Below are 25309 nucleotides of genomic sequence, written 5' to 3'. Positions count from 1 at the left end.
TTGGTACAGAATCCATATCAGTTTGATGTGTTGGTGATGCCGAATCTCTATGGGAACATCATCGATAACCTGGCGGCGGGTCTGGTGGGAGGAGCCGGTGTGGTTCCCGGGGAGAGTTACAGCGCGGAATACGCCGTGTTTGAGACGGTGAGTTCAGGATTTGGGGGCTCTGGATTGGTCAGCTGGATTCCCAGAATTCTCTGTTTCTTACCTGGATGAAGAGTGAATCGTTATCTGCCATTTAATCCCATTCACCGTACACAGGGGGCTGCAAGCCGGACATTTACCCATCATGCTGCTTGTTCTGTCTTCCCAGGGGGCCCGTCATCCCTTTGCCCAGGCCGTGGGCCGGAATATCGCCAATCCAACCGCCATGTTACTAACCGCTACAAACATGTTACGTCACCTCAAGTAAGTGACGGCCAGCGTGTCTCCTCCTGTGTCATGTGATGGGGCCGACGTATGTGACACTGTGCTATCAGCAGCCATATTGGTGGGGGCGTGGTCTCTCGGATGTATGGAAGGCGTCTGTATACAAAGGGTGGGGGCTCACTGCTGCAGCATGGAGGGTGTCTGTATACAGATCCCTCTCTGGGGGTGAGAGTCTCACTGCTGCCGCAAGGAGGGTGTCTGTATACAGATCTCGCTGCAGCATGGAGGGCGCCTGTATACAGATCCCTCTCTGGGGTGGGGGGGGTCTCACTGCTGCAGCATGAAGGGCGCCTGTATACAGATCCCTCTCTGGGGTGGGGGGGGGGTCTCACTGCTTCAGCATGAAGGGCGCCTATATACAGATCACTCCTCGGCGGTGGGGGGGTCTCACTGCTGCAGCATGAAGGGCGCCTGTATACAGATCCCTCTCTGGGGGTGGGGGTCTCACTGCTGCAGCATGGAGGGTGTCTGTATACAGATCCCTCTCTGGGAGTGGGAGTCTCACTGCTGCAGCATGGAGGGTGTCTGTATACAGATCTCGCTGCAGCATGGAGGGCGCCTGTATACAGATCCCTCTCTGGGGTGGGGGGGTCTCACTGCTGCAGCATGGAAGGCGCCTGTATACAGATCACTCCTCGGGGGTGGGGGGGGTCCTCACTGCTGCAGCATGGAGGGCGTCTGTATACAGATCACTCCTCGGGGGTGGGGGGGGGGTCTCACTGCTGCAGCATGGAAGGCGCCTGTATACAGATCACTCCTCGGGGGGGGGGGGGGGGGTCTCACTGCTGCAGCATGGAGAGCGTCTGTATACAGATCCCTCTCTGGGGTGGGGGGGGGGGTCTCACTGCTGCAGCATGGAGGGTGCCTGTATACAGATCCCTCTCTGGGGGTGGGGGGGGTCTCACTGCTGCAGCATGGAGGGCGCCTGTATACAGATCCCTCTCTGGGGGTGGGGGGGGTCTCACTGCTGCAGCATGGAGGGTGCCTGTATACAGATCCCTCTCTGGGGGTGGAGGGGTCTCACTGCTGCAGCATGGAGGGCGCCTGTATACAGATCCCTCTCTGGGGTGGGGGGGGGGTCTCACTGCTGCAGCATGAAGGGCGCCTGTATACAGATCACTCCTCGGCGGTGGGGGGTCTCACTGCTGTAGCATGGAGGGCGCCTGTATACAGATCCCTCTCTGGGGTGGGGGGGGGGGGGGTCTCACTGCTGCAGCATGAAGGGCGCCTGTATACAGATCACTCCTCGGGGGTGGGGGGGGGTCTCACTGCTGCAGCATGGAGTGCGCCTGTATACAGATCCCTCTCTGGGGTGGGGGGGTCTCACTGCTGCAGCATGGAGGGTGCCTGTATACAGATCACTCCTCGGGGGTGGGGGGGGTCTCACTGCTGCAACAGATTGGGGGGCGCCTGTATACAGATCCCTCTCTGGGGGAGGGGTCTCACTGCTGGAGCATGGAGGGCTCCTGTATACAGATCACTCCTCGGGGGTGGGGTCTACAGAGGACCCAGAGATGTAAGAAGCTCATTGGGTCTACCAGAGATGGGTTCTCAGACGAGGCGGAGTGATCCTTTAATATAAAAATCCGTTTGCTGATCGGGAATGACGAGAAATCTGTTTATTTCCAGCCTGGAATATCACTCCACCCTCATCGCTGATGCTGTGAAGAAGGTGATTAAACAGGGAAAGGTGAGAGACTGGCCTGCTTCGCATTGTGTGCTGTGGTATTGCTGTATAACAGGTTAACTCCACCCAGGGGCGGACTGACAACTCATGGGGCCCCCGGGCAATAGGGGATCATGGGGCCCCTGTGTCCTTGCCCAAACTCAAAAAAGCCTATGAAAACGGTACCAGGGCAGGGGCGGACTGACCATTTGGAAACTCGGGCACTGCCCAAGGTCAGTAGGGGGCCCCATGAGACGCCCCTGGTACATTTTTCATAGGCTTTTTTGAGTTTGGGCAAGGTCACAGGGGCCCCATGATCCCCTGTTGCTCGGGGGCCCCATGAGTTGTCAGTCCGCCCCTGTACTAGGGGCATCTCATGGGGGCCCCTACTGACCCCGGGCCCTCAGGCAGTGCCCGAGTTTCCAAATGGTCAGTCCGCCCCTGACTCCACCCACTACACCTGTCAACTCACCCTCCCCTACACTAATAAAGGGCATTTCTCCATCATCCATTGAGGGTCACAGGAATTCAGTAACAGTTGGGTCATACCACTGCCTACATTGTAGGACTTTCTAGACCTTTGTGTACGGAGTTAGCCAAGGAGGACTTTCCCGGTCCAGGGCAGTGGCCTGCACCTTACCTGGGATTGTGGCAGAACATTTCCCCCTTTGGGATGAAGCGGTGGTCTGTGCCTATGATGGGTGTGATCCACATTGATATACCAACAAGAGGGTTGATGATCTCCTCACCTTTCTGGACGTTATTGTTGTGAAATGTTACAGCGCTGAGCAAACACGGCGCTATATAAATACTGTATAATAATAATAAAAAAATGTAAGTTCCTCCGTAGATCCAAGTTCACAATAATTGGTCCTTCCCTATCCTTGGAGCTACCTGGTATTTTTTGGGTCATTGGACAGACCTTATGTCCTTCCTACGGCCTAATCTGGCACCTCCTTTGTGGATCACTTCGCTGACCCCAATGAAAGAGAATTGGCCTTCAGCACCCTTGTATTTGGAACTTTTCAGAAGGACCTGGCAATCATAGACTTTGGCCAGATGGGGTTTCGAGTGTCTAGTGATGGTAACTTGCCAATGGATAAGTTTGTCTAGTGCAAGTCTTCTCTTGCAGGACAGGACCCTGGAAGCGGGACAGGACCCTGGAAGCGGGTCCGGACAAGTGTCCCTTAAAATGGGTCCCAGCACGTGTCTTCTCCTTCCTCATTAGACGACGATGAGGTGTTTAACGTGTAGCCTCTTCCTCAATATTTGGAAACGACATACAGTCGGCCTCCATCATGACCCATCAGTCTCTAGAGTAAATGGTGTAGTATCCAAACCCCAGGGACCCCGTCTTGTTCTCCAGAGAGATCCCTCTGTGAATTGGTTTCTTGACCTGGACTATGCTGGACATCACTTCAGGCTTCACCTCTGGGTAAGTTTGTGGTGGTTCTCCCTGTGCCATGGTGCATTACCTGGTCTCCAGATCCTTTCCTCCATTCTGACCGATTTTCAGATGATCCATCTTTGACTATGGTTCTGCCTCTCTTCATGGCGGTGGATTCACCTCTCGACTGTTGTTGTCCCCATATGGTAAATTCTGGCTGCCGGTACTTATCCGTGATAGAGAATATGTTCAGAGACCTAATATCCTGGAATTAGTTCCTACGTCTCTGGCTGACTAGTAACCTCCTGAAGAACCTTCTCCAGATCCTTTCCTCCATTCTGACTGATTTCAGATGATCCATCTTCGCTGTTTGACTATGGTTCTGCCTCTCTCCATGGCAGTGGATGCATCTCTAGACTGGGGTGGGTTTTCTCTTCTATCAGGTTGGGCAAGTCATGCAGAGTTTCTTCTGTTGAGCCCCGGGTACACCTCCCAGGAGTTTTTGGTGGATGGGTCCTTCTAACCTTCCTTCTCTCTGGTGATACGACCACCAGTCTTATACAACCTAAATATATAGCTACCCTTGCCAGTGATTTTCCACTCCTGGTGTGAGCACTAGACCGTTGTGGCCCTCAGAGGTCGTTGGATGATTCCTTAGCTTTGCAGGGGACTTCATCTTTATCTGATTCAGATTTGGGTGTTGGTCCTTCTTGTAGACCTGGGTTACAAACAGTTTCTGGTTTCTTCTAGATCTGTCTGGCTATTGACCACCTCTCCGCTAGGCTGTTTTTGGACATCCCAACTGTGATTGAATTCCAGATTATTTCAGCTGAAGATGGATGAAATAATATTTTTGTATCATAAAAATCTATTTCTTCAAGTCCATTGAGGGACACTTCCCTCACCCATTTTTGAGGGACACTTTTCTGGACCCTCTTTGAGGGATACTTGTCTGCGCCCTCTTTGAGGGACCCTTGCCTGGGCTCCCTTTTTAGGGACACATTTCTTTGTATTTTATACTGACTCTGTGTACATCTTGCTCCCAAACAAAGGCATGCTGGGTAGTTGCGGGGGTTATATAGGGGCTGACCTACAACCTTTCCATTTGCCCCAACCTCCTCTCGGTATTATTATTATACAGTTTATATAGCGCCAAAGGGTATGCTCAGCGCTGTACAGTAGCAAGGGGGACAGAACATGAGACAAGACAGTAACAATACAATACACGAGGGGTTCGAGGGCCCTGCTCTTTCGAGCTTATAATCTAGGAGGGAGGGGAAGGTGGTACAGGAGGAGATGGCTGTGGGGGATGGAGTGGTGGGAGGAGTGGAGGAGGTTAGTTGTTAGGTGAGGTCGGGTGTTAGGTGAGGGTGGGGTAGGCTTCCCTGAAGAGGTTTGTTTTCAGGGTGCGCCTGAAGGTGAGGAGGGTAGGTGATAATCTGATGGATTGGGGTAGGGAGTTCCAGAGGATGGGGGAAGTCCTGGAGAAGTCCTGTAATTGGGAGTGGGAGGAGGAGACCAGGGAGCTAGAGAGTAGGAGGTCCTGTGAGGAGCGGAGGGCACGGGTAGGGTAGTATTTGGGTATCAGGTCAGTTATGTAGTTTGGGGCGCATTGTGAATGGCTTTGTAGGTCAGAGTTAGCAGCTTGAATTTGATGTGTTGGGCAATCGGGAGCCAATGAAGGGATTGGCAGAGGGGGGAGGCAGATGTGGAGCGGTTGGTGAGGTAGATGAGTCTGGCCGCTGAGTTCAGGATAGACTGGAGTGGGGATAGCGTTCGTTTGGGTAGGCCAGTGAGGAGGGAGTTGCAGTAGTCCAGGCGTGAGATGATGAGGGAGGCCAGTGAGGAGGGAGTTGCAGTAGTCCAAGCGTGAGATGATGAGGGAGGCCAGTGAGGAGGGAGCTGCAGTAGTCCAGGCGTGAGATGATGAGGGAGGCCAGTGAGGAGGGAGCTGCAGTAGTCCAGGCGTGAGATGATGAGGGAGGCCAGTGAGGAGGGAGTTGCAGTAGTCCAGGTGTGAGATGATGAGGGAGTGTACGAGTTGTTTGGTGGTGTCTGGGGTGAGGAATGTACGTATCTTGGAGATGTTGCGGAGGTGGAGCCTGCAAGATCTAGATAGCAGTTGGATGTGGGGTAGGAAGGAGAGGTGGGATTCCAGGGTGACACCCAGGACTTTGGCGTGTGGGGTGGGAGAGATGGTGGCGTTGTTAGTAGTGATGGAGAGGATGGGGGGGGGGGGCGGCACAGGGTGGGGGGAAGACCAGGAGCTCGGTTTTGGATAGGTTAAGTTTGAGGAAATGGAGCGACATCCAGTCTGTCGTTTAGGAGGTGGGCGATGCGGGCAGAGAGTGAGGGGGTGAGGTGGGGGGTGGAGAGGTAAATTTGTGTGTCGTCGGCATAGAGGTGGTAATTGAAGCCGTGGGAGTGAATACGTTTGCCAAGGGAGGAGGTGTAGATGGAGAAGAGGAGGGGCCCGAGGACAGAGCCTTGGGGGACCCCAACAGAGAACACCCACATATAGGTCCTGCCACTTTCTATCAGCACTGTCCTCCCCCCGTTCCCGTCCTCCAGCACTGTCATCCCCCGTTCCCATCCTCCAGCCCTGTCATCCCCCGTTCCCATCCTCCAGCCCTGTCATCCCCCGTTCCCAGCCTCCAGCACTGCCATCCCCCGTTCCCGTCCTCCAGCCCTGTCATCCTCCGTTCCCGTCCTCCAGCCCTGCCATCCCCCGTTCCCACCCTCCAGCACTGTCATCCCCCGTTCCCGTCCTCCAGCCCTGTCATCCCCCGTTCCCATCCTCCAGCCCTGTCATCCCCCGTTCCCGTCCTCCAGCCCTGTCATCCCCCGTTCCCGTCCTCCAGCCCTCTCATCCCCCGTTCCCGTCCTCCAGCCCTGTCATCCCCCGTTCCCACCCTCCAGCCCTGTCATCCCCCGTTCCCAGCCTCCAGCACTGCCATCCCCCGTTCCCGTCCTCCAGCCCTGTCATCCTCCGTTCCCGTCCTCCAGCCCTGCCATCCCCCGTTCCCACCCTCCAGCACTGTCATCCCCCGTTCCCGTCCTCCAGCCCTGTCATCCCCCGTTCCCGTCCTCCAGCCCTGTCATCCCCCGTTCCCATCCTCCAGCCCTGTCATCCCCCGTTCCCGTCCTCCAGCCCTGTCATCCCCCGTTCCCGTCCTCCAGCCCTGTCATCCCCCGTTCCCGTCCTCCAGCCCTGTCATCCCCCGTTCCCGTCCTCCAGCCCTGTCATCCCCCGTTCCCGTCCTCCAGCCCTGTCATCCCCCGTTCCCGTCCTCCAGCCCTGTCATCCCCCGTTCCCAGCCTCCAGCACTGCCATCCCCCGTTCCCACCCTCCAGCACTGCCATCCCCCGTTCCCGTCCTCCAGCCCTGCCATCCCCCGTTCCCGTCCTCCAGCCCTGTCATCCCCCGTTCCCGTCCTCCAGCCCTGTCATCCCCCGTTCCCGTCCTCCAGCCCTGTCATCCCCCGTTCCCGTCCTCCAGCCCTGTCATCCCCCGTTCCCGTCCTCCAGCCCTGTCATCCCCCGTTCCCGTCCTCCAGCCCTGTCATCCCCCGTTCCCGTCCTCCAGCCCTGTCATCCCCCGTTCCCGCCCTCCAGCACTGCCATCCCCCGTTCCCACCCTCCAGCACTGCCATCCCCCGTTCCCACCCTCCAGCACTGCCATCCCCCGTTCCCACCCTCCAGCACTGCCATCCCCCGTTCCCACCCTCCAGCCCTGCCATCCCCCGTTCCCATCCTCCAGCCCTCTCATCCCCCGTTCCCACCCTCCAGCACTGCCATCCCCCGTTCCCACCCTCCAGCACTGCCATCCCCCGTTCCCACCCTCCAGCCCTGTCATCCCCCGTTCCCGTCCTCCAGCCCTGTCATCCCCCGTTCCCGTCCTCCAGCCCTGTCATCCTCCGTTCCCGTCCTCCAGCCCTGCCATCCCCCGTTCCCACCCTCCAGCACTGTCATCCCCCGTTCCCATCCTCCATCTTCACCCAGTAATGTATATGAATTGTGTTCTTTTACTACATATTGTCCCACATTCTCACCGGCGTATGAAGCCGCTCCAGTTGGTCTACAAATAAGATTTATCCAATAATCCCCCCCCCCCCCAATCAGAGATCATCCATTGTTATCCCTGGAGGGAATCTGCAGAAAGGAGTTTCCTCTGTGCTGCTTATTTTGCTTTTTTTTTTTCTTTTCTTTAAATCTGTTTGCTTTACACCTTTTTTGCTTTGATTTTTTCATTCTGTAAATGGAAAGAGTTGCGTTCAGAAATGGGGCCGTGTGCAGTAAGTGTCTGACACCTCTAGGGGGCGCCTTTTATAGCAGTGATAGGCAGTGCCTGGCGTTCTGCCCCGTGAGTTTGGTGTTGGAAGCAGAATTGGGTGGTGTGTGTTGTGTTCCGGCTCCGTGTTCGCCCTGCCGCTCCTCCATCGGGTACTGAGAGGTGGAATTGACTGGACTGTTACTGGTACAGCTGTACCATCCCAAATCACTGGTTACCATCACAACTCCGGACTGTACATCCCAAATCACTGGTTACCATCACAACTCCGGACTGCACATCCCAAATCACTGGTTAGCAGTACAGCCCTGGACTGGTCCATACCATATTACAGCCAGAGGACCTTCTTGAGTCTGTCTGGGATCTTTCTCCATCTCTGTGTCCATCCTTCCTACTCTGATATGTCCTCCTCAGCCTATCCATGTCTTCTGTCCTACAGCATTATAGACCGGACACATCCTAAATATAGAACCATTTATCCAACTGTACACCCAGAGCCTCTGGTTTATAGACCCGATACATCCTAAATATAGAGCCATTTATCCAACTGTACACCCAGAGCCTCTGGTTTATAGACCGGATACATCCTAAATATAGAACCATTTATCCAACTGTACATCCAGAGCCTCTGGTTTATAGACCGGATACATCCTAAATATAGAGCCATTTATCCAACTGTACACCCAGAGCCTCTGGTTTATAGACCGGATACATCCTAAATATAGAGCCATTTATCCAACTGTACACCCAGAGCCTCTGGTTTATAGACCGGATACATCCTAAATATAGAACCATTTATCCAGCTGTACATCCAGAGCCTCTGGTTTATAGACCGGATACATCCTAAATATAGAGCCATTTATCCAACTGTACACCCAGAGCCTCTGGTTTATAGACCGGATACATCCTAAATATAGAGCCATTTATCCAGCTGTACACCCAGAGCCTCTGGTTTATAGACCGGATACATCCTAAATATAGAGCCATTTATCCAACTGTACACCCAGAGCCTCTGGTTTATAGACCGGATACATCCTAAATATAGAGCCATTTATCCAACTGTACACCCAGAGCCTCTGGTTTATAGACCGGATACATCCTAAATATAGAGCCATTTATCCAACTGTACACCCAGAGCCTCTGGTTTATAGACCGGATACATCCTAAATATAGAACCATTTATCCAGCTGTACATCCAGAGCCTCTGGTTTATAGACCGGATACATCCTAAATATAGAGCCATTTATCCAGCTGTACACCCAGAACCTCTGGTTTATAGACCAAATACATCCTAAATATAGAGCCATTTATCCAACTGTCCATCCAGAGCCTCTGGTTTATAGACCGGATACATCCTAAATATAGAGCCATTTATCCAACCGTCCATCCAGAGCCTCTGGTTTATAGACCGGATACATCCTAAATATAGAGCCATTTATCCAACCGTCCATCCAGAGCCTCTGGTTTAATGCCATGTTAGATTTGTCCTCCTCAGTAAGTGATGTGGAAGATGGAATGACTTCTGTGAAGTTCTTGGTGGCTTCAGGAGAACTTAGGCAGAATAAGAAGAAAGAACAGTTGGCTACAGACTTGCACCGTTTGGCCATTTTTGGGGAGAACTCTGGACTGAGGAGCTTAGTAGGGGCTGGGGGAGGGGGTGTTATTGGGTTATACATGAATGGAGATGTACAGTGCCTTGAAAAAGTATTCATACCCCTTGACATTTTCCACATTCTGTCATGTTACAACCAGAACCGTCGATGTATATTATTGGGATTGGATGTGATGGACCGACACAAAGTGGCACATAATTGTGAAGTGGAAGGAAAATGAGAAATGGTTTCCAACATTTGTGACCAATAAATCTGTGATCAGTGTGGCTGCATTTGTATTCAGCCCCCTTTACTCTGATCCCCCTAACTAAAATCTAGTGGAACCAATTGCCTTCAGAAGTCACCTAATTAGTACATAGAGTCCCCCTGTGTGTCATGTGATCTTAGTATAAATCCAGCTGTTCTGTGAAGCCCTCAGAGGTTTGTTAGAGAACATTAGTGACCGAACAGCATTATGAAGGCCAAGGAACACATCAGACAGGTCAGGGATAAAGTTGTGGAGAAGTTTAAGGCAGGGTAAATATCTCCTAAGCTTTGCCCATTTCACGGAGCACTGTGTTCAATCCATCCTCCAAAAATAGGAAGAGTACGGCACAACTGCCAACCTACCAAGACATGGCCGTCCACCTAAACTGACCGGCCGGGCAAGGAGAGCATTCATCAGAGAAGCAGCCAAGAGGCTCATGGGAACTGTGGAGGAGCTGCAGAGATCACAGCTCAGGGGGGGAATCTGTCCTCAGGACAACTATTAGTCGTCACTCCACAAATCTGTCCTTTATGGAAGAGTGACCAGAAGGAAGCCATTGTTGGAGGAAAGCCATAAGAAGTCCCGTTTGCAGTTTGAGAAGCCATGTGGGGGACACAGCAAACGTGTAAGAAGGGGCTCTGGTCAGAGGAGACCAAAATTCAACTCTTTGGTCTAAAAGTAAAACGCTATGCGTGGCGGAAAACTAACACTGCCCATCCCCCTGAACACACCATCCACACCGTGAAACGTGGTGGCAGCGTCATGTGGTGGGGATGTTTTTCTTCAGCAGGAACAGGGAAGCTGGTCAGAGTTGATGGGAAGATGGATGGAGCCAAATACAGGGCAATCTTACAAGAAAACCTGTTAGTCTGCAGAAGACTTGAGACCGGGGCGGAGGTTGCCGTTCCAGCAGGACAGCGACCCGAAACATCCAGCCAGACCTACAATGGAATGGTTTCCATCAAAGCATCTTCATGGGTTAGAATGGCCCAGTCACAGTCCAGACCCAAATCCAATGGAGAATCTGTGGCCAGACCTGAAAATTGCTGTTCCCAGACGCCCTCCATCCAATCTGACAGAGCTTGAGGGATTCTGCAAAGAAGAACGGGCAGAAATGTCCCTCTCTAGATGTGCAAAGAGACATCCCCAAAAAGACTTGCAGCTGGAATGGCAGCCAAAGGGGGTCCTACAAAGTACTGACTCCGGGGGGCTGAATACAAATGCCACCACACTTCTCACAGATTTATTGGTCACAAATGTTGGAAACCATTTCTCATTTTCCTTCCACTTCACAATTCTGTGCCACTTTGTGTCGGTCTATCACAGTGGTCTCTAAACTGCCGCCAGAGGGCCGGATGCGGCTCTTTGCTAGCCTTTATCCGGCCCTTAGGACACTATTCCTAACCCTGACACTAAAAGTGGGGCATAGTTCCCCCAACAGACACCAGCAATGGGACTCTGTTCTTCCCACTGACACCAATGATGGGCCAATATTCCTTCCAGTGATGGCAATGATGGGCTAATATTCCTTCCAGTGATGGCAATGATGGGCTAATATTCCTTCCAGTGATGGCAATGATGGGCTAATATTCCTTCCAGTGATGGCAATGATGGGCTAATATTCCTTCCAGTGATGGCAATGATGGGCTAATATTCCTTCCAGTGATGGCAATGATGGGCCAATATTCCTTCCAGTGATGGCAATGATGGGCTAATATTCCTTCCAGTGATGGCAATGATGGGCTAATATTCCTTCCAGTGATGGCAATGATGGGCCAATATTCCTTCCAGTGACACCAATGATGGGCCAATATTCCTTCCAGTGATGGCAATGATGGGGCACTCCTCCTCATACTGAGCACAGGCACTATGCAACTGACCACCACACCTGAGACCTTGTTTACTCTCACTGATGTTGGCCCTGAGACTTTTTCTACCCCCCCCCCCCCCCTACCCGGCCATAGTCCGGCCCCCCTAAAGTCTGGAGGACAGTAAACTGGCCCTTTGGAAAGTTTGGAGACCACTGTTCTATCACATCAAATCCCAATAAATACATTGACGGTTTTGGTGACAACGTGGGGAAGATTTCAAGGGGGAGGAAGACGTTTTCAAGGCGCTGTATGTAGGTAACATCTCTGTGGAAGGATGTGTATGCAGTTTGTGGGGTGATAGATGGACGGATGGGAGTCTCCAGTTCTTTTCTTTTGTCATCTTGCTAGCCCTCCATTGTTTCTCAGTTCTGTATTCATCCGCCATTTTGTTTTTGTTTTCTCCCCTGTCCTGTGTGTGTGCTTTCCTCATCCTCCTCCTCCAGGTACGGACACGAGACATGGGCGGTTACTCCACCACCAGCGACTTCGTCAAAGCTGTGATTGACAACCTGCATGCTCGATACGCTACCTAACGCCATTGACTGCCCCTCATTCTACAGTGCCACGTCCACCACGAGTGGCTTGCCCGGCCCGTGTCTCGCTGTAATGACCCAGAATCCACCTGTTCACCTTCCCTCAGGATAGGCCACGCCCATTCATAGGGCTGGACAAGCTTTAGAATTTGGAATGAAATTCCGGGGTGTAGGAATCCTCGATGTCTATTTTTGTATCCAGTGTAAATAATATTTATAAATTGGCCGTATAATAAATTCCTGTCACAGCAGTGAGGCTGCATCGTGTTCTGTTTGCTGCTTTCCACGCATCTGAGGATGACACAATGTTCACTTCCATGGAATGAAGATGGCCGTGTTCCACTGGTGACCCATAGTCAGCGGAGGAGGTCACATGATACATTGGGGGCAAAACATTGGCAGCCATGTTACCCTAGAGGAGCCGGGTTAGGACATTCCTGGTCTCCGGGGTGGCAAGGGTGGAGTGTTTGACTTTGTGACGCCATTTGGGAACTGGGTTCAACCATCCGCTGTCTCTGGTGTGAAAAGGGCAGATTGTTGGCTCTGTGATGTCCTGGGGAGCTGGGTTCTGCTGTCTCCTGTGTGAGAAGGGCAGATGTTGGCTCTGTGATGTCCTGGGGAGCTGGGTTCTGCTGTCTCTGGTGTGAGAAGGGCAGATTGTTGGCTCTGTGATGTCCTGAGGAGCTGGGTTCTGCTGTCTCCGGTGTGAGAAGGGCAGATGTTGGCTCTGTGAAGTCCTGGGGAGCTGGGTTCTGCTGTCTCCTGTGTGAGAAGGGCAGATGTTGGCTCTGTGAAGTCCTGGGGAGCTGGGTTCTGCTGTCTCTGGTGTGAGAAGGGCAGATGTTGGCTCTGTGATGTCCTGGGGAGCTGGGTTCTGCTGTCTCCTGTGTGAGAAGGGCAGATGTTGGCTCTGTGAAGTCCTGGGGAGCTGGGTTCTGCTGTCTCCGGTGTGAGAAGGGCAGATGTTGGCTCTGTGAAGTCCTGGGGAGCTGGGTTCTGTTGTCTCTGGTGTGAGAAGGGCAGATGTTGGCTCTGTGACGTCCTGGGGAGCTGGGTTCTGCTGTCTCTGGTGTGAGAAGGGCAGATGTTGGCTCTGTGACGTCCTGGGGAGCTGGGTTTTGGATATTCACCGTCTCCAGTGTAGTACGGGTGGGAAGAGCATTGGTTCTGTGACGTCCTGGGGAGCTAAGTGCTGCCATCCCCTGCTTCTCATGAGGGAAGGGCAGATGTTGGCTCTGTGACGTCCTGGGGAGCTGAGTTTGGTCCTTTGCCATATCTGATGTGGGAAGGGTAGATGGTTAGCTGTATGACATCCTGGAGAGCTGGGTTTGGCCATTTGCAGTCTCCAGTGGGGAAAAGTGAAGCGTTGGCTCCATGATGTCCCCGGGGAGCTGGGTTTGGTCATTTGACATCTCTGATATGGGAAGGGTAGACGGTTAGCTGTGTGACATCCTGGGGAGCTGGGTTTGGTCCTTTGCCATATCTGATGTGGGAAGGGTAGATGGTTAGCTGTATGACATCCTGGAGAGCTGGGTTTGGCCATTTGCAGTCTCCAGTGGGGAAAAGTGAAGCGTTGGCTCCATGATGTCCCCGGGGAGCTGGGTTTGGTCATTTGACATCTCTGATATGGGAAGGGTAGACGGTTAGCTGTGTGACATCCTGGGGAGCTGGGTTTGGCCATTCACTGTCTCCAGTGGGGGAAGGGCAGAGTTTTGACTCTGATGTCAATGGGGAGTTGGGTTTGCAAGCTCCGATATGACATTTTTCTTCTTGGGTTTAGTTGTTGGGTAACCCGCCGTCCCTGTATCCTGGGGCCTGTATCCTGGGGCCTGTGGCCTGTATCCTGGCGCCTGTATCCTGGCGCCTGTATCCTGGCGCCTGTATCCTGGCGCCTGTATCCTGGCGCCTGTATCCTGGGGCCTGTATCCTGGGGCCTGTATCCTGGGGCCTGTATCCTGTATCCTGGCGCCTGTATCCTGGGGCCTGTATCCTGGGGCCTGTATCCTGGGGCCTGTATCCTGGGCCTGTGGCCTGTATCCTGTGGCCTGTATCCTGGGGCCTGTATCCTGGGGCCTGTGGCCTGTATCCTGGCGCCTGTATCCTGGGGCCTGTATCCTGGGGCCTGTATCCTGGCGCCTGTATCCTGGGGCCTGTATCCTGGGGCCTGTATCCTGGGCCTGTGGCCTGTATCCTGGGGCCTGTATCCTGGGGCCTGTGGCCTGTATCCTGGGGCCTGTATCCTGGGGCCTGTATCCTGGGGCCTGTATCCTGGGGCCTGTATCCTGGGGCCTGTGGCCTGTATCCTGTGGCCTGTATCCTGTGGCCTGTATCCTGTGGCCTGTATCCTGTGGCCTGTATCCTGTGGCCTGTATCCTGTGGCCTGTATCCTGGCGCCTGTATCCTGGCGCCTGTATCCTGGGGCCTGTATCCTGGGGCCTGTATCCTGGGGCCTGTATCCTGTGGCCTGTATCCTGTGGCCTGTATCCTGGGCCTGTGGCCTGTATCCTGGGGCCTGTATCCTGTGGCCTGTATCCTGGGCCTGTGGCCTGTATCCTGGGGCCTGTATCCTGTGGCCTGTATCCTGTGGCCTGTATCCTGTGGCCTGTATCCTGTGGCCTGTATCCTGTGGCCTGTATCCTGTGGCCTGTATCCTGTGGCCTGTATCCTGGCGCCTGTATCCTGGGCACGTCCTCCAACATCTGCTTAGTACATTCCCGTAGACCTCTGTGGGGTGGAAGACACTGATAGTCCTATAGAGATTTTTGGATATCTGCTTCACACACATGGCCGTCATCTAGGTCAGGGGTCTCCAAACTTTCAAAGCTGTCCTTCAGGCTTTAGGGGGGCTGGACTGGAAAATGTCCCAGCATCAGTGGAAATAAACAATGCTCCATCGTTGGTGTTAGTGAGTCATTGGGCTCCATTCTTGGTATCATTTGGATGAACTGTGCCCCATCGCCGGTGTCATTGGGCTCCAGTCTTGGTATCATTGGGATGGACTGTGCCCCATCGCTGGTGTCATTGGGCTCCAGTCTTGGTATCATTGGGATGGACTGTGCCCCATCGCCGGTGTCATTGGGCTCCATTCTTGGTATCATTGGGATGGACTGTGCCCCATCGCCGGTGTCATTGGGCTCCATTCTTGGTATCATTGGGGGGATGAACTGTGCCCCATCGCCGGTGTCATTGGGCTCCATTCTTGGTATCATTGGGATGGACTGTGCCCCATCGCCGGTGTCATTGGGCTCCATTCTTGGTATCATTGGGATGGACTGTGCCCCATCGCCGGTGTCATTGGGCTCCATTCTTGGTATCATTGGGATGGACTGTGCGCCATCGCCGGTGTCATTGGGCTCCATTCTTGGTATCATTGGGATGGACTGTGCCCCATCGCCGGTGTCATTGGGCTCCATTCTTGGTATCATTGGGATGGACTGTGCCCCATCGCCGGTGTCATTGGGCTCCATTCTTGGTATCATTGGGATGAACTGTGCCCCATCGCCGGTGTCATTGGGCTCCAGTCTTGGTATCATTGGGATGGACTGTGCCCCATCATTGGTGTCATAGGGCTCCATTCTTGGTATCATTTGGATGAACTGTGCCCCATCGCCGGTGTCATTGGGCTCCAGTCTTGGTATCATTGGGATGGACTGTGCCCCATCGCCGGTGTCATTGGGCTCCAGTCTTGGTATCATTGGGATGGACTGTGCCCCATCGCCGGTGTCATTGGGCTCCATTCTTGGTATCATTGGGATGGACTGTGCCCCATCGCCGGTGTCATTGGGCTCCATTCTTGGTATCATTGGGATGAACTGTGCCCCATCGCCGGTGTCATTGGGCTCCATTCTTGGTATCATTGGGATGAACTGTGCCCCATCGCCGGTGTCATTGGGCTCCATTCTTGGTATCATTGGGATGGACTGTGCCCCATCGCCGGTGTCATTGGGCTCCATTCTTGGTATCATTGGGATGAACTGTGCCCCATCGCCGGTGTCATTGGGCTCCATTCTTGGTATCATTGGGATGAACTGTGCCCCATCGCCGGTGTCATTGGGCTCCATTCTTGGTATCATTGGGATGGACTGTGCCCCATCGCCGGTGTCATTGGGCTCCATTCTTGGTATCATTGGGATGGACTGTGCCCCATCGCCGGTGTCATTGGGCTCCATTCTTGGTATCATTGGGATGGACTGTGCCCCATCGCTGGTGTCATTGGTTGGAATTGTGCCCCATTGTTGGTATCACTGGGAGGAATTGTTGGTGTCAGTGGATTAAATGGTGCCTCAAGGGCTAGATAAAACCAGGCAAAGGGCCGCATCCGGCCCCCTGGATGTAGTTTGGAGATCACTGATCTAGATGATTATGTCCAAAGCTTGTACACAGTATAGGGGGGGAGGGGCACTGTAGGGGGAGGGGCACTGTAGGGGGAGGGGCAAAACAGGAAACATTTGGTCATCTTTAATTGTTTGAGTGAATAATTGAATTTATAGCGTTGGTTACAGTTGGCCGAAGTTCAGCGATTTCTCTGATAAAACCTCCGGCAGGTGAAGCCAAACTAGTGCTAGGAGTTGTCTGCCGCCCTCTGTACTGCCAATGGCAGCCATTGCCCTGCGTGAGCCCTGCACCGCCCAGCACCGCCCTGCACCGCCCTGCACCGCCCAGCACCGCCCTGCACCGCCCTGCACCGCCCTGCACCGCCCAGCACCGCCCTGCACCGCCCAGCACCGCCCTGCACCGCCCAGCACCGCCCTGCACCCAGCACCGCCCTGCACCGCCCAGCACCGCCCTGCACCGCCCTGCACCGCCCAGCACCGCCCTGCACCGCCCTGCACCCAGCACCGCCCAGCACCGCCCTGCACCGCCCAGCACCGCCCTGCACTGCCCTGCACCGCACCGCCCTGCACCGCCCAGCACCACCAAGCACCGCCCTGCACCGCCCAGCACCACCCAGCACCACCAAGCACCGCCCAGCACCGCCCTGCACCACCCTGCACCACCCAGCACCGCCCTGCACCCAGCACCGCCCTGCACCGCCCTGCACCCAGCACCGCCCTGCACCGCCCTGCACCGCCCTGCACCTCCCAGCACCGCCCAGCACCGCCCCGCACCGCCCCGCACCGCCCAGCACCGCCCCGCACCACCCTGCACCGCCCTGCACCGCCCTGCACCCAGCACCGCCCAGCACCGCCCTGCACCGCCCTGCACCTCCCTGCACCGCCCAGCACCGCCCTGCACCGCACCGCCCTGCACCACCAAGCACCGCCCTGCACCTCCCTGCACCGCCCTGCACCGCCCAGCACCGCCCTGCACCGCCCTGCACCGCCCTGCACCTCCCAGCACCGCCCAGCACCGCCCTGCACCGCCCAGCACCACCCTGCACCGCCCTGCACCTCCCAGCACCGCCCAGCCTGAGGGAAGAGGCTTCAATAGGATGAACAGGATGGCGGAAGGAGTGAAGTGAGGAACACGTCGCCCTGAGTAACGTGTAGAAGAACTCCATCTGCAGTAATTGAGGGACAATTCAAGTTCAGGTGCCCCCCCCCCCCTCCCCTCCCCCACACACACAAGATGGCTCCATAGCACAGGTCAGATGAACAGAATTGGCTGCATAATGACAGAGCTGAGGTCCTAGAGCTGTCCATATAGTTCCCGGAGCCATTCCCCACATGATCCAGAACCTGCTGACCAGGATGGCAGCTCCCCTTCAACATACCTGTAACTACGTGGAGACCGCATGGCACCATTCATACCACCCTGAGCACAGACCGCATGTCACCATTCATACCCCTCTGAGCACAGACCGCATGTCACCATTCATACCACCCTGAGCACAGACCGCATGTCACCATTCATACCACCCTGAGCACAGACCGCATGTCACCATTCATACCACCCTGAGCACAGACCGCATGTCACCATTCATACCACCCTGAGCACAGACCGCATGGCACCATTCATACCACCCTGAGCACAGACCGCATGTCACCATTCATACCACCCTGAGCACAGACCGCATGGCACCATTCATACCACCCTGAGCACAGACCGCATGGCACCATTCATACCACTCTGAGCGCAGACCGCATGTCACCATTCATACCACTCTGAGCACAGACCGCATGGCACCATTCATACCACCCTGAGCACAGACCGCATGTCACCATTCATACCCCTCTGAGCACAGACCGCATGTCACCATTCATACCACTCTGAGCACAGACCGCATGTCACCATTCATACCCCTCTGAGCACAGACCGCATGTCACCATTCATACCACTCTGAGCACAGACCGCATGGCACCATTCATACCACCCTGAGCACAGACCGCATGGCACCAGTCATACCACTCTGAGCACAGACCGCACGTCACCATTCATACCACTCTGAGCACAGACCGCACGTCACCATTCATACCACCCTGAGCACAGACCGCATGTCACCATTCATACCACTCTGAGCGCAGACCGCATGTCACCATTCATACCACTCTGAGCACAGACCGCATGGCACCATTCATACCACCCTGAGCACAGACCGCATGTCACCATTCATACCCCTCTGAGCACAGACCGCATGGCACCATTCATACCACTCTGAGCACAGACCGCACGTCACCATTCATACCACTCTGAGCACAGACCGCACGTCACCATTCATACCACTCTGAGCACAGACCGCACGTCACCATTCATACCCCTCTGAGCGCAGACCGCATGAGAAATATGTCTGTGTGCATGAGAGGATCTGATTCCTCCAACCTCTCCTCCTTCATCATGCTGCTCTTCTATCATTCTTACTCTAATCTTCAACATTATCAACTTTTCAAGTCAATTTTTTCAAATTTTTAAATTGTAACATTTAGTAGATAAAAAGGACAAATAAAGAAAAGCAACAATTCTGCAAATTCTTATGAACCGTCCCCCAGTGATTGTGTCACCAGTGTGGGGGGAGGGGAAGATTCTACCCATAGCTCATCCCAGGCCAGTTCCACCCATTCCAGAGTCTGATCCCAGGCCAGTTCCGCCTCTACCAGAGTCTGTTCCCAGGCCAGTTCCGCCCATTCCAGAGTCTGATCCCAGGCCAGTTCCGCCCATTCCAGAGTCTGATCCCAGGCCAGTTCCGCCCATTCCAGAGTCTGATCCCAGGCCAGTTCCGCCCATTCCAGAGTCTGATCCCAGGCCAGTTCCGCCCATTCCAGAGTCTGATCCCAGGCCAGTTCCGCCCCTTCCAGAGTCTGATCCCAGGCTAGTTCCGCCCCTTCCAGAGTCTGATCCCAGGCCAGTTCCGCCCCTTCCAGAGTTTGATCCCAGGCCAGTTCTGCCCTGTAACGGAACCGGACCCGGACTGCACTGGGGTATTTCTGTTAGACTCCCGCTTCCCTGTCCGAACACCATCCACGGAACCCACCGCTGACCATACAGGACAAGACAGCACCAGACTTCTTAAGACAGGAATTAGACTGCTTTATTTTAACACAAACACAAGATATATACACAGGGCGGGGCAATACAACCAGGAACAGGAAACACATCAGCAGTCCGTCCCATCAGGGGGAAGGGCTGCTGGAAACACCCCCCACCAAACCAAGACACACAATAGGATACACCATGTGGCAGCAGACAATACGGGAACACATACATCCCCTAATAGTTTGCTGGCCAGCAAGACACAATAGAACATTGGGATGGCAGTGAACAATGAACAACCCCCACCCCAATACACAAACATTGCATCCCATAATAGTTTGCTAGAACAATGGGATGCAGCCACATGGCAGAGAACAATGAACAACCTCCACCCCAATATTAGAACATTTCACCCTGTACCCCCAACAGGCACAGGGTGACTTACACATAATGGGAACATGGGGAGCTGAGACGGGTCCCCCCACCCCCAAAAGTCACTCCCATTACACGCCCATACCAGAGTCTGATCCCAGGCCAGTTCCGCCCGTACCAGAGTCTGATCCCAGGCCAGTTCCGTCCGTACCAGAGTCTGATCCCAGGCCAGTTCCGCCCCTACCAGAGTGTGATCCCAGGCCAGTTCCGCCCGTACCAGAGTGTGATCCCAGGCCAGTTCCGCCCGTACCAGAGTGTGATCCCAGGCCAGTTCCGCCCGTACCAGAGTCTGATCCCAGGCCAGTTCCGTCCGTACCAGAGTCTGATCCCAGGCCAGTTCCGTCCGTACCAGAGTCTGATCCCAGGCCAGTTCCGTCCGTACCAGAGTGTGATCCCAGGCCAGTTCCGCCCCTACCAGAGTGTGATCCCAGGCCAGTTCCGCCCGTACCAGAGTGTGATCCCAGGCCAGTTCCGCCCGTACCAGAGTCTGATCCCAGGCCAGTTCCGCCCGTACCAGAGTCTGATCCCAGGCCAGTTCCGCCCGTACCAGAGTCTGATCCCAGGCCAGTTCCGTCCGTACCAGAGTCTGATCCCAGGCCAGTTCCGTCCGTACCAGAGTCTGATCCCAGGCCAGTTCCGTCCGTACCAGAGTCTGATCCCAGGCCAGTTCCGTCCGTACCAGAGTCTGATCCCAGGCCAGTTCCGCCCATACCAGAGTCTGATCCCAGGCCAGTTCCGCCCCTACCAGAGTCTGTTCCCAGGCCAGTTCCGCCCGTACCAGAGTGTGATCCCAGGCCAGTTCCGCTCGTACCAGAGTCTGTTCCCAGGCCAGTTCCCCCCGTACCAGAGTCTGATCCCAGGCCAGTTCCGCCCGTACCAGAGTCTGTTCCCAGGCCAGTTCCGCCCGTACCAGAGTCTGTTCCCAGGCCAGTTCCGCCCATACCAGAGTCTGTTCCCAGGCCAGTTCCGCCCGTACCAGAGTCTGATCCCAGGCCAGTTCCGCCCGTACCAGAGTCTGATCCCAGGCCAGTTCCGCCCCTACCAGAGTCTGATCCCAGGCCAGTTCCGCCCGTACCAGAGTCTGATCCCAGGCCAGTTCCGCCCCTACCAGAGTCTGATCCCAGGCCAGTTCCGCCCGTACCAGAGTCTGATCCCAGGCCAGTTCCGTCCGTACCAGAGTCTGATCCCAGGCCAGTTCCGCCCCTACCAGAGTGTGATCCCAGGCCAGTTCCGCCCGTACCAGAGTGTGATCCCAGGCCAGTTCCGCCCGTACCAGAGTCTGATCCCAGGCCAGTTCCGCCCGTACCAGAGTCTGATCCCAGGCCAGTTCCGTCCGTACCAGAGTCTGATCCCAGGCCAGTTCCGTCCGTACCAGAGTCTGATCCCAGGCCAGTTCCGTCCGTACCAGAGTCTGATCCCAGGCCAGTTCCGTCCGTACCAGAGTCTGATCCCAGGCCAGTTCCGCCCATACCAGAGTCTGATCCCAGGCCAGTTCCGCCCCTACCAGAGTCTGTTCCCAGGCCAGTTCCGCCCCTACCAGAGTGTGATCCCAGGCCAGTTCCGCCCGTACCAGAGTCTGTTCCCAGGCCAGTTCCGCCCGTACCAGAGTCTGATCCCAGGCCAGTTCCGCCCGTACCAGAGTCTGTTCCCAGGCCAGTTCCGCCCGTACCAGAGTCTGTTCCCAGGCCAGTTCCGCCCGTACCAGAGTCTGTTCCCAGACCAGTTCCGCCCGTACCAGAGTCTGATCCCAGGCCAGTTCCGCCCGTACCAGAGTCTGATCCCAGGCCAGTTCCGCCCCTACCAGAGTCTGATCCCAGGCCAGTTCCGCCCGTACCAGAGTCTGATCCCAGGCCAGTTCCGCCCCTACCAGAGTCTGATCCCAGGCCAGTTCCGCCCGTACCAGAGTCTGATCCCAGGCCAGTTCCGCCCATACCAGAGTCTGATCCCAGGCCAGTTCCGCCCCTACCAGAGTCTGATCCCAGGCCAGTTCCGCCCGTACCAGAGTCTGATCCCAGGCCAGTTCCGCCCGTACCAGAGTCTGATCCCAGGCCAGTTCCGCCCCTACCAGAGTCTGATCCCAGGCCAGTTCCGCCCGTACCAGAGTCTGATCCCAGGCCAGTTCCGCCCATACCAGAGTCTGATCCCAGGCCAGTTCCGCCCCTACCAGAGTCTGATCCCAGGCCAGTTCCGCCCATACCAGAGTCTGATTCCAGGCCAGTTTTCCATGGTGATATCATCCCCGTGGACAGACATGTACAAATGTCTTCCTTCGTGACTTACGTAAATGTCGACCATTTTGTATGAGCCGTGTCAGCATTTGTTCATATCTTTTGTCTCTCCTGCACTTCCAAGGGACAAGCCACATGAAGAACCTTAATATGAACAATTAATCATGGAACTCATTTCTGAGAGAATTCTGGGTAATAACCGGACCGTCCTATAAAGGAAGAGATTTGTATTCTAGAGGCAGACGCATCACAAACACCGGGAGGGTGGGGCGCTATGACGTCTCCATTGTTCCTACCATTCATGTTCCTAGTTCAGGGAACCGTGATTCCTAATATGGAGACAGCAGGCATGAAGGTGTAGACCCCGGGGGTCAAACTGGCGGCCCTCCAGCTGTTCCCAAACTACAAGTCCCATGAGGCATTGCAAGAATGACAGTTACAAGCATGACTCCCAAAGGCAGAAGCATGATGGGACTTGTAGTTTGGGAACAGCTGGAGGGCCACCAGTTTGACACCCCTGGTGTAGAGTACAGAATCAAAACTCTTTTTGTTCCTTGTTCGTGGAATATCCTGCAATTAATCTTGTTGCTGGGGAAGTGTGGTGCCTTGCGGGGGTGGGGAGGTGTGGTGCCTTGCGGGGGTGGGGAGGGTAAGCACTATGCAGATTGACTCAGAAATGGAGCTCATACACCCATCCTATAATGAAACCACCAAGCTACTCATCCACTCCCTAGACTACTGCAACTCCCTTCTCATAGGCCTACCTCTCCATAGGCTATCCCCCCTTCAGTCCATCATGAATGCTGCTGCCAGATTCATCTACCTTACTAATCACTCAGTGTCTGCTACCCCTCTCTGTCAAATTCTCCTCTGGCCTCCACTCCTTGTCTGCCAATCCCTCCACTGGCCTTCACTCAGTGTCCTCCACCCCCCTCTGCCAATCCCTCCACTGGTCTCCATTCAGTGCCCTCCACCCCTCTCTGCCAATCCCTCCACTGGCCTCCACTCAGTGTCCTCCACCCCCCTCTGCCAATCCCTCCACTGGCTTCCCCTCAGTGTCCTCCACCCCTCTCTGCCAATCCCTCCACTGGCCTCCACTCAGTGTCCTCCACCCCTCTGTGCCAATCCCTCCACTGGCTTCCCCTCAGTGTCCTCCACCCCTCTCTGCCAATCCCTCCACTGGCCTCCACTCAGTGTCCTCCACCCCTCTGTGCCAATCCCTCCACTGGCCTCCACTCAGTGTCCTCCATCCCTCTCTGCCAATCCCTCCACTGGCTTCCCCTCAGTGTCCTCCACCCCTCTCTGCCAATCCCTCCACTGGCCTCCACTCAGTGTCCTCCACCCCTCTCTGCCAATCCCTCCACTGGCCTCCGCTCAGTGTCCTCCACCCCTCTCTGCCAATCCCTCCACTGGCCTCCACTCAGTGTCCTCCACCCCTCTGTGCCAATCCCTCCACTGGCCTCCACTCAGTGTCCTCCATCCCTCTCTGCCAATCCCTCCACTGGCTTCCCCTCAGTGTCCTCCACCCCTCTCTGCCAATCCCTCCACTGGCCTCCACTCAGTGTCCTCCACCCCTCTCTGCCAATCCCTCCACTGGCCTCCGCTCAGTGTCCTCCACCCCTCTCTGCCAATCCCTCCACTGGCCTCCAGTCAGTGTCCTCCACCCCTCCTTGCCAATACCTCCACTGCCTTCCATTCAGTGTCCCCCACCCCTCTGCCAATCCCTCCACTGACCTCCATTCAGTGTCCTCCACCCCTCTCTGCCAATCCCTCCATTTGGCTTCTGATTGCCCAGCGAATTAAAATCAAACAAAAACTTACAAAGCCATCCACAACTCTGTCCTCAGCTACATCAACAATCTTGTCTCCAAATATCACCCAAACCGTCCTCTCCGCTCCGGTCATGACCACCTGCTCTCAAGCTCCCTTGTCTCCTCCTCTGCTCGTCTCCGGTGCTTTGCCAGAGCCTCGCCCATCCTCTGGAACTCTCTACCTCAATGTGTCCAGCTATTCCTTACTCTGGGGCTGCCTTTAGGCAATCCCTGAAGACTTGTCTCTTCAGGGAAGCCTATGATGCCTCCATCTCTTCCATCAGCTCCTCCCCCAGTATAACCTTTTTGTACCACTTGCCCCACCCTATTAGATTGTGAGCTCCTATGAGCCGGGCCCTCTTATGAGCCGGGCCCTCTTATTGTATTGTCACTGTACTGTCTCCCTTTATAGAGGAAAGCGCTGTGTTGGCGCTCTATAACTCCTGTGTAATAATAATCCCGGCTCCTCCATGGAAGGTGGTTTGGGTTTTCTGTATATTGCTCCTCTGTTCTGATGGCTCCCCTCCCCCCAGCTCCTTCCACCATTAGGTGATTGAAGTTTACTGACTGGAAACATGAAAGTTCTTTACTGTATTTCTCTCTCTGCAGGTCCGTACGACAGATATGGGCGGGTATGCCACGTCTTTGGATTACACGCAGGCCGTTATCAACAACCTCAATTCCTAGAAGATCTTCAGGGGCGGAGTCCCAGCCATGTGACACTCCCCATCTCTGACTCATCGCCTATTGCACTGCAAAGACCGGCCTGCGCGGTTCTCATGACTGAACGAGCTATCAGTCCCCTAGTACTGCTTTACTCCATATGTACCTGTCTACACCACCTTGGGGCGGGGGACTATCGTTGGGGTGTCATGCAGTTCAACACGATGAGGCCTCTTTATGACAAAAAAAAGTTGTAACTCATATTATGCAATTATTTTTCGTTGAAAATATTGATTCTTGTCTGTTTTCACAATTCTGGGAAATCCGCTCCAATATTTAATTTATTTCAGCTAACATGAGTTTAATTTATTGTTACCTTCTAGCTGGTTCCCCCCCCCCCCCCCCCTCAATAGAATCTGTGACCCCAATCTGGGCACAATCCATTCTGTATCTGAGTGAAGCTGGACAGGATTTTGTTTCTCCTTCATAGTTGCTTTTCACATCCGAACTTCTAGGAGAAAATTGGGCAATCTGTAACTAGGCCCCTTGGTGTATATGCTGTGCTGCTTTCTCTGTACGCGTGCTGATTTTCTGGGTTCCCTGCGTACTGGAGAGGCACCGCTCTGCTGCCTTGACGCACAAATTGGAGTGACGTGAAATATTGCTGCAAATTAAAGCGTTCGATGTATGTGACACGGGTGCTGAATTTACTGACCTCACCTGGGGAG

The 25309-nt window shown here is 54.7% G+C and overlaps 1 protein-coding gene across 1 annotated transcript; it reads left to right on the top strand.

Annotated features, from left to right (window-relative positions):
• On the top strand, positions 1-25274 carry LOC149427602 (isocitrate dehydrogenase [NAD] subunit beta, mitochondrial-like). Its single transcript, XM_089667869.1, has 4 exons — positions 1-147; positions 317-411; positions 2062-2122; positions 24528-25274. The coding sequence occupies exons 1-4, from the start codon at positions 37-39 to the stop codon at positions 24603-24605; spliced, it is 345 nt and encodes a 114-aa protein (XP_089523995.1). The 5' UTR covers positions 1-36; the 3' UTR covers positions 24606-25274.
• The last annotated feature ends 35 nt before the right edge of the window (positions 25275-25309 follow it).

This window comes from Staurois parvus, unplaced genomic scaffold (assembly GCF_062004578.1).
Source record: "Staurois parvus isolate SC_StPar_1 unplaced genomic scaffold, SC_StPar_1.0 ptg003635l, whole genome shotgun sequence".
Taxonomy (NCBI): Eukaryota; Metazoa; Chordata; class Amphibia; order Anura; family Ranidae; genus Staurois; species Staurois parvus.
The sequence above is the reverse complement of the archived record's forward strand: the minus strand, read 5'-3'. Positions and strand labels throughout refer to the sequence as shown.

Excerpts from the sequence above, each read along its gene's own strand:
- LOC149427602 (XM_089667869.1), top strand. The coding sequence starts at position 37 with ATGCCGAATCTCTATGGGAACATCATCGATAACCTGGCGGCGGGTCTG. Across the intron at positions 148-316 it reads AATACGCCGTGTTTGAGACG|GGGGCCCGTCATCCCTTTGC; the intron begins GTGAGTTCAGGA and ends CTGTCTTCCCAG. Across the intron at positions 412-2,061 it reads AACATGTTACGTCACCTCAA|CCTGGAATATCACTCCACCC; the intron begins GTAAGTGACGGC and ends GTTTATTTCCAG.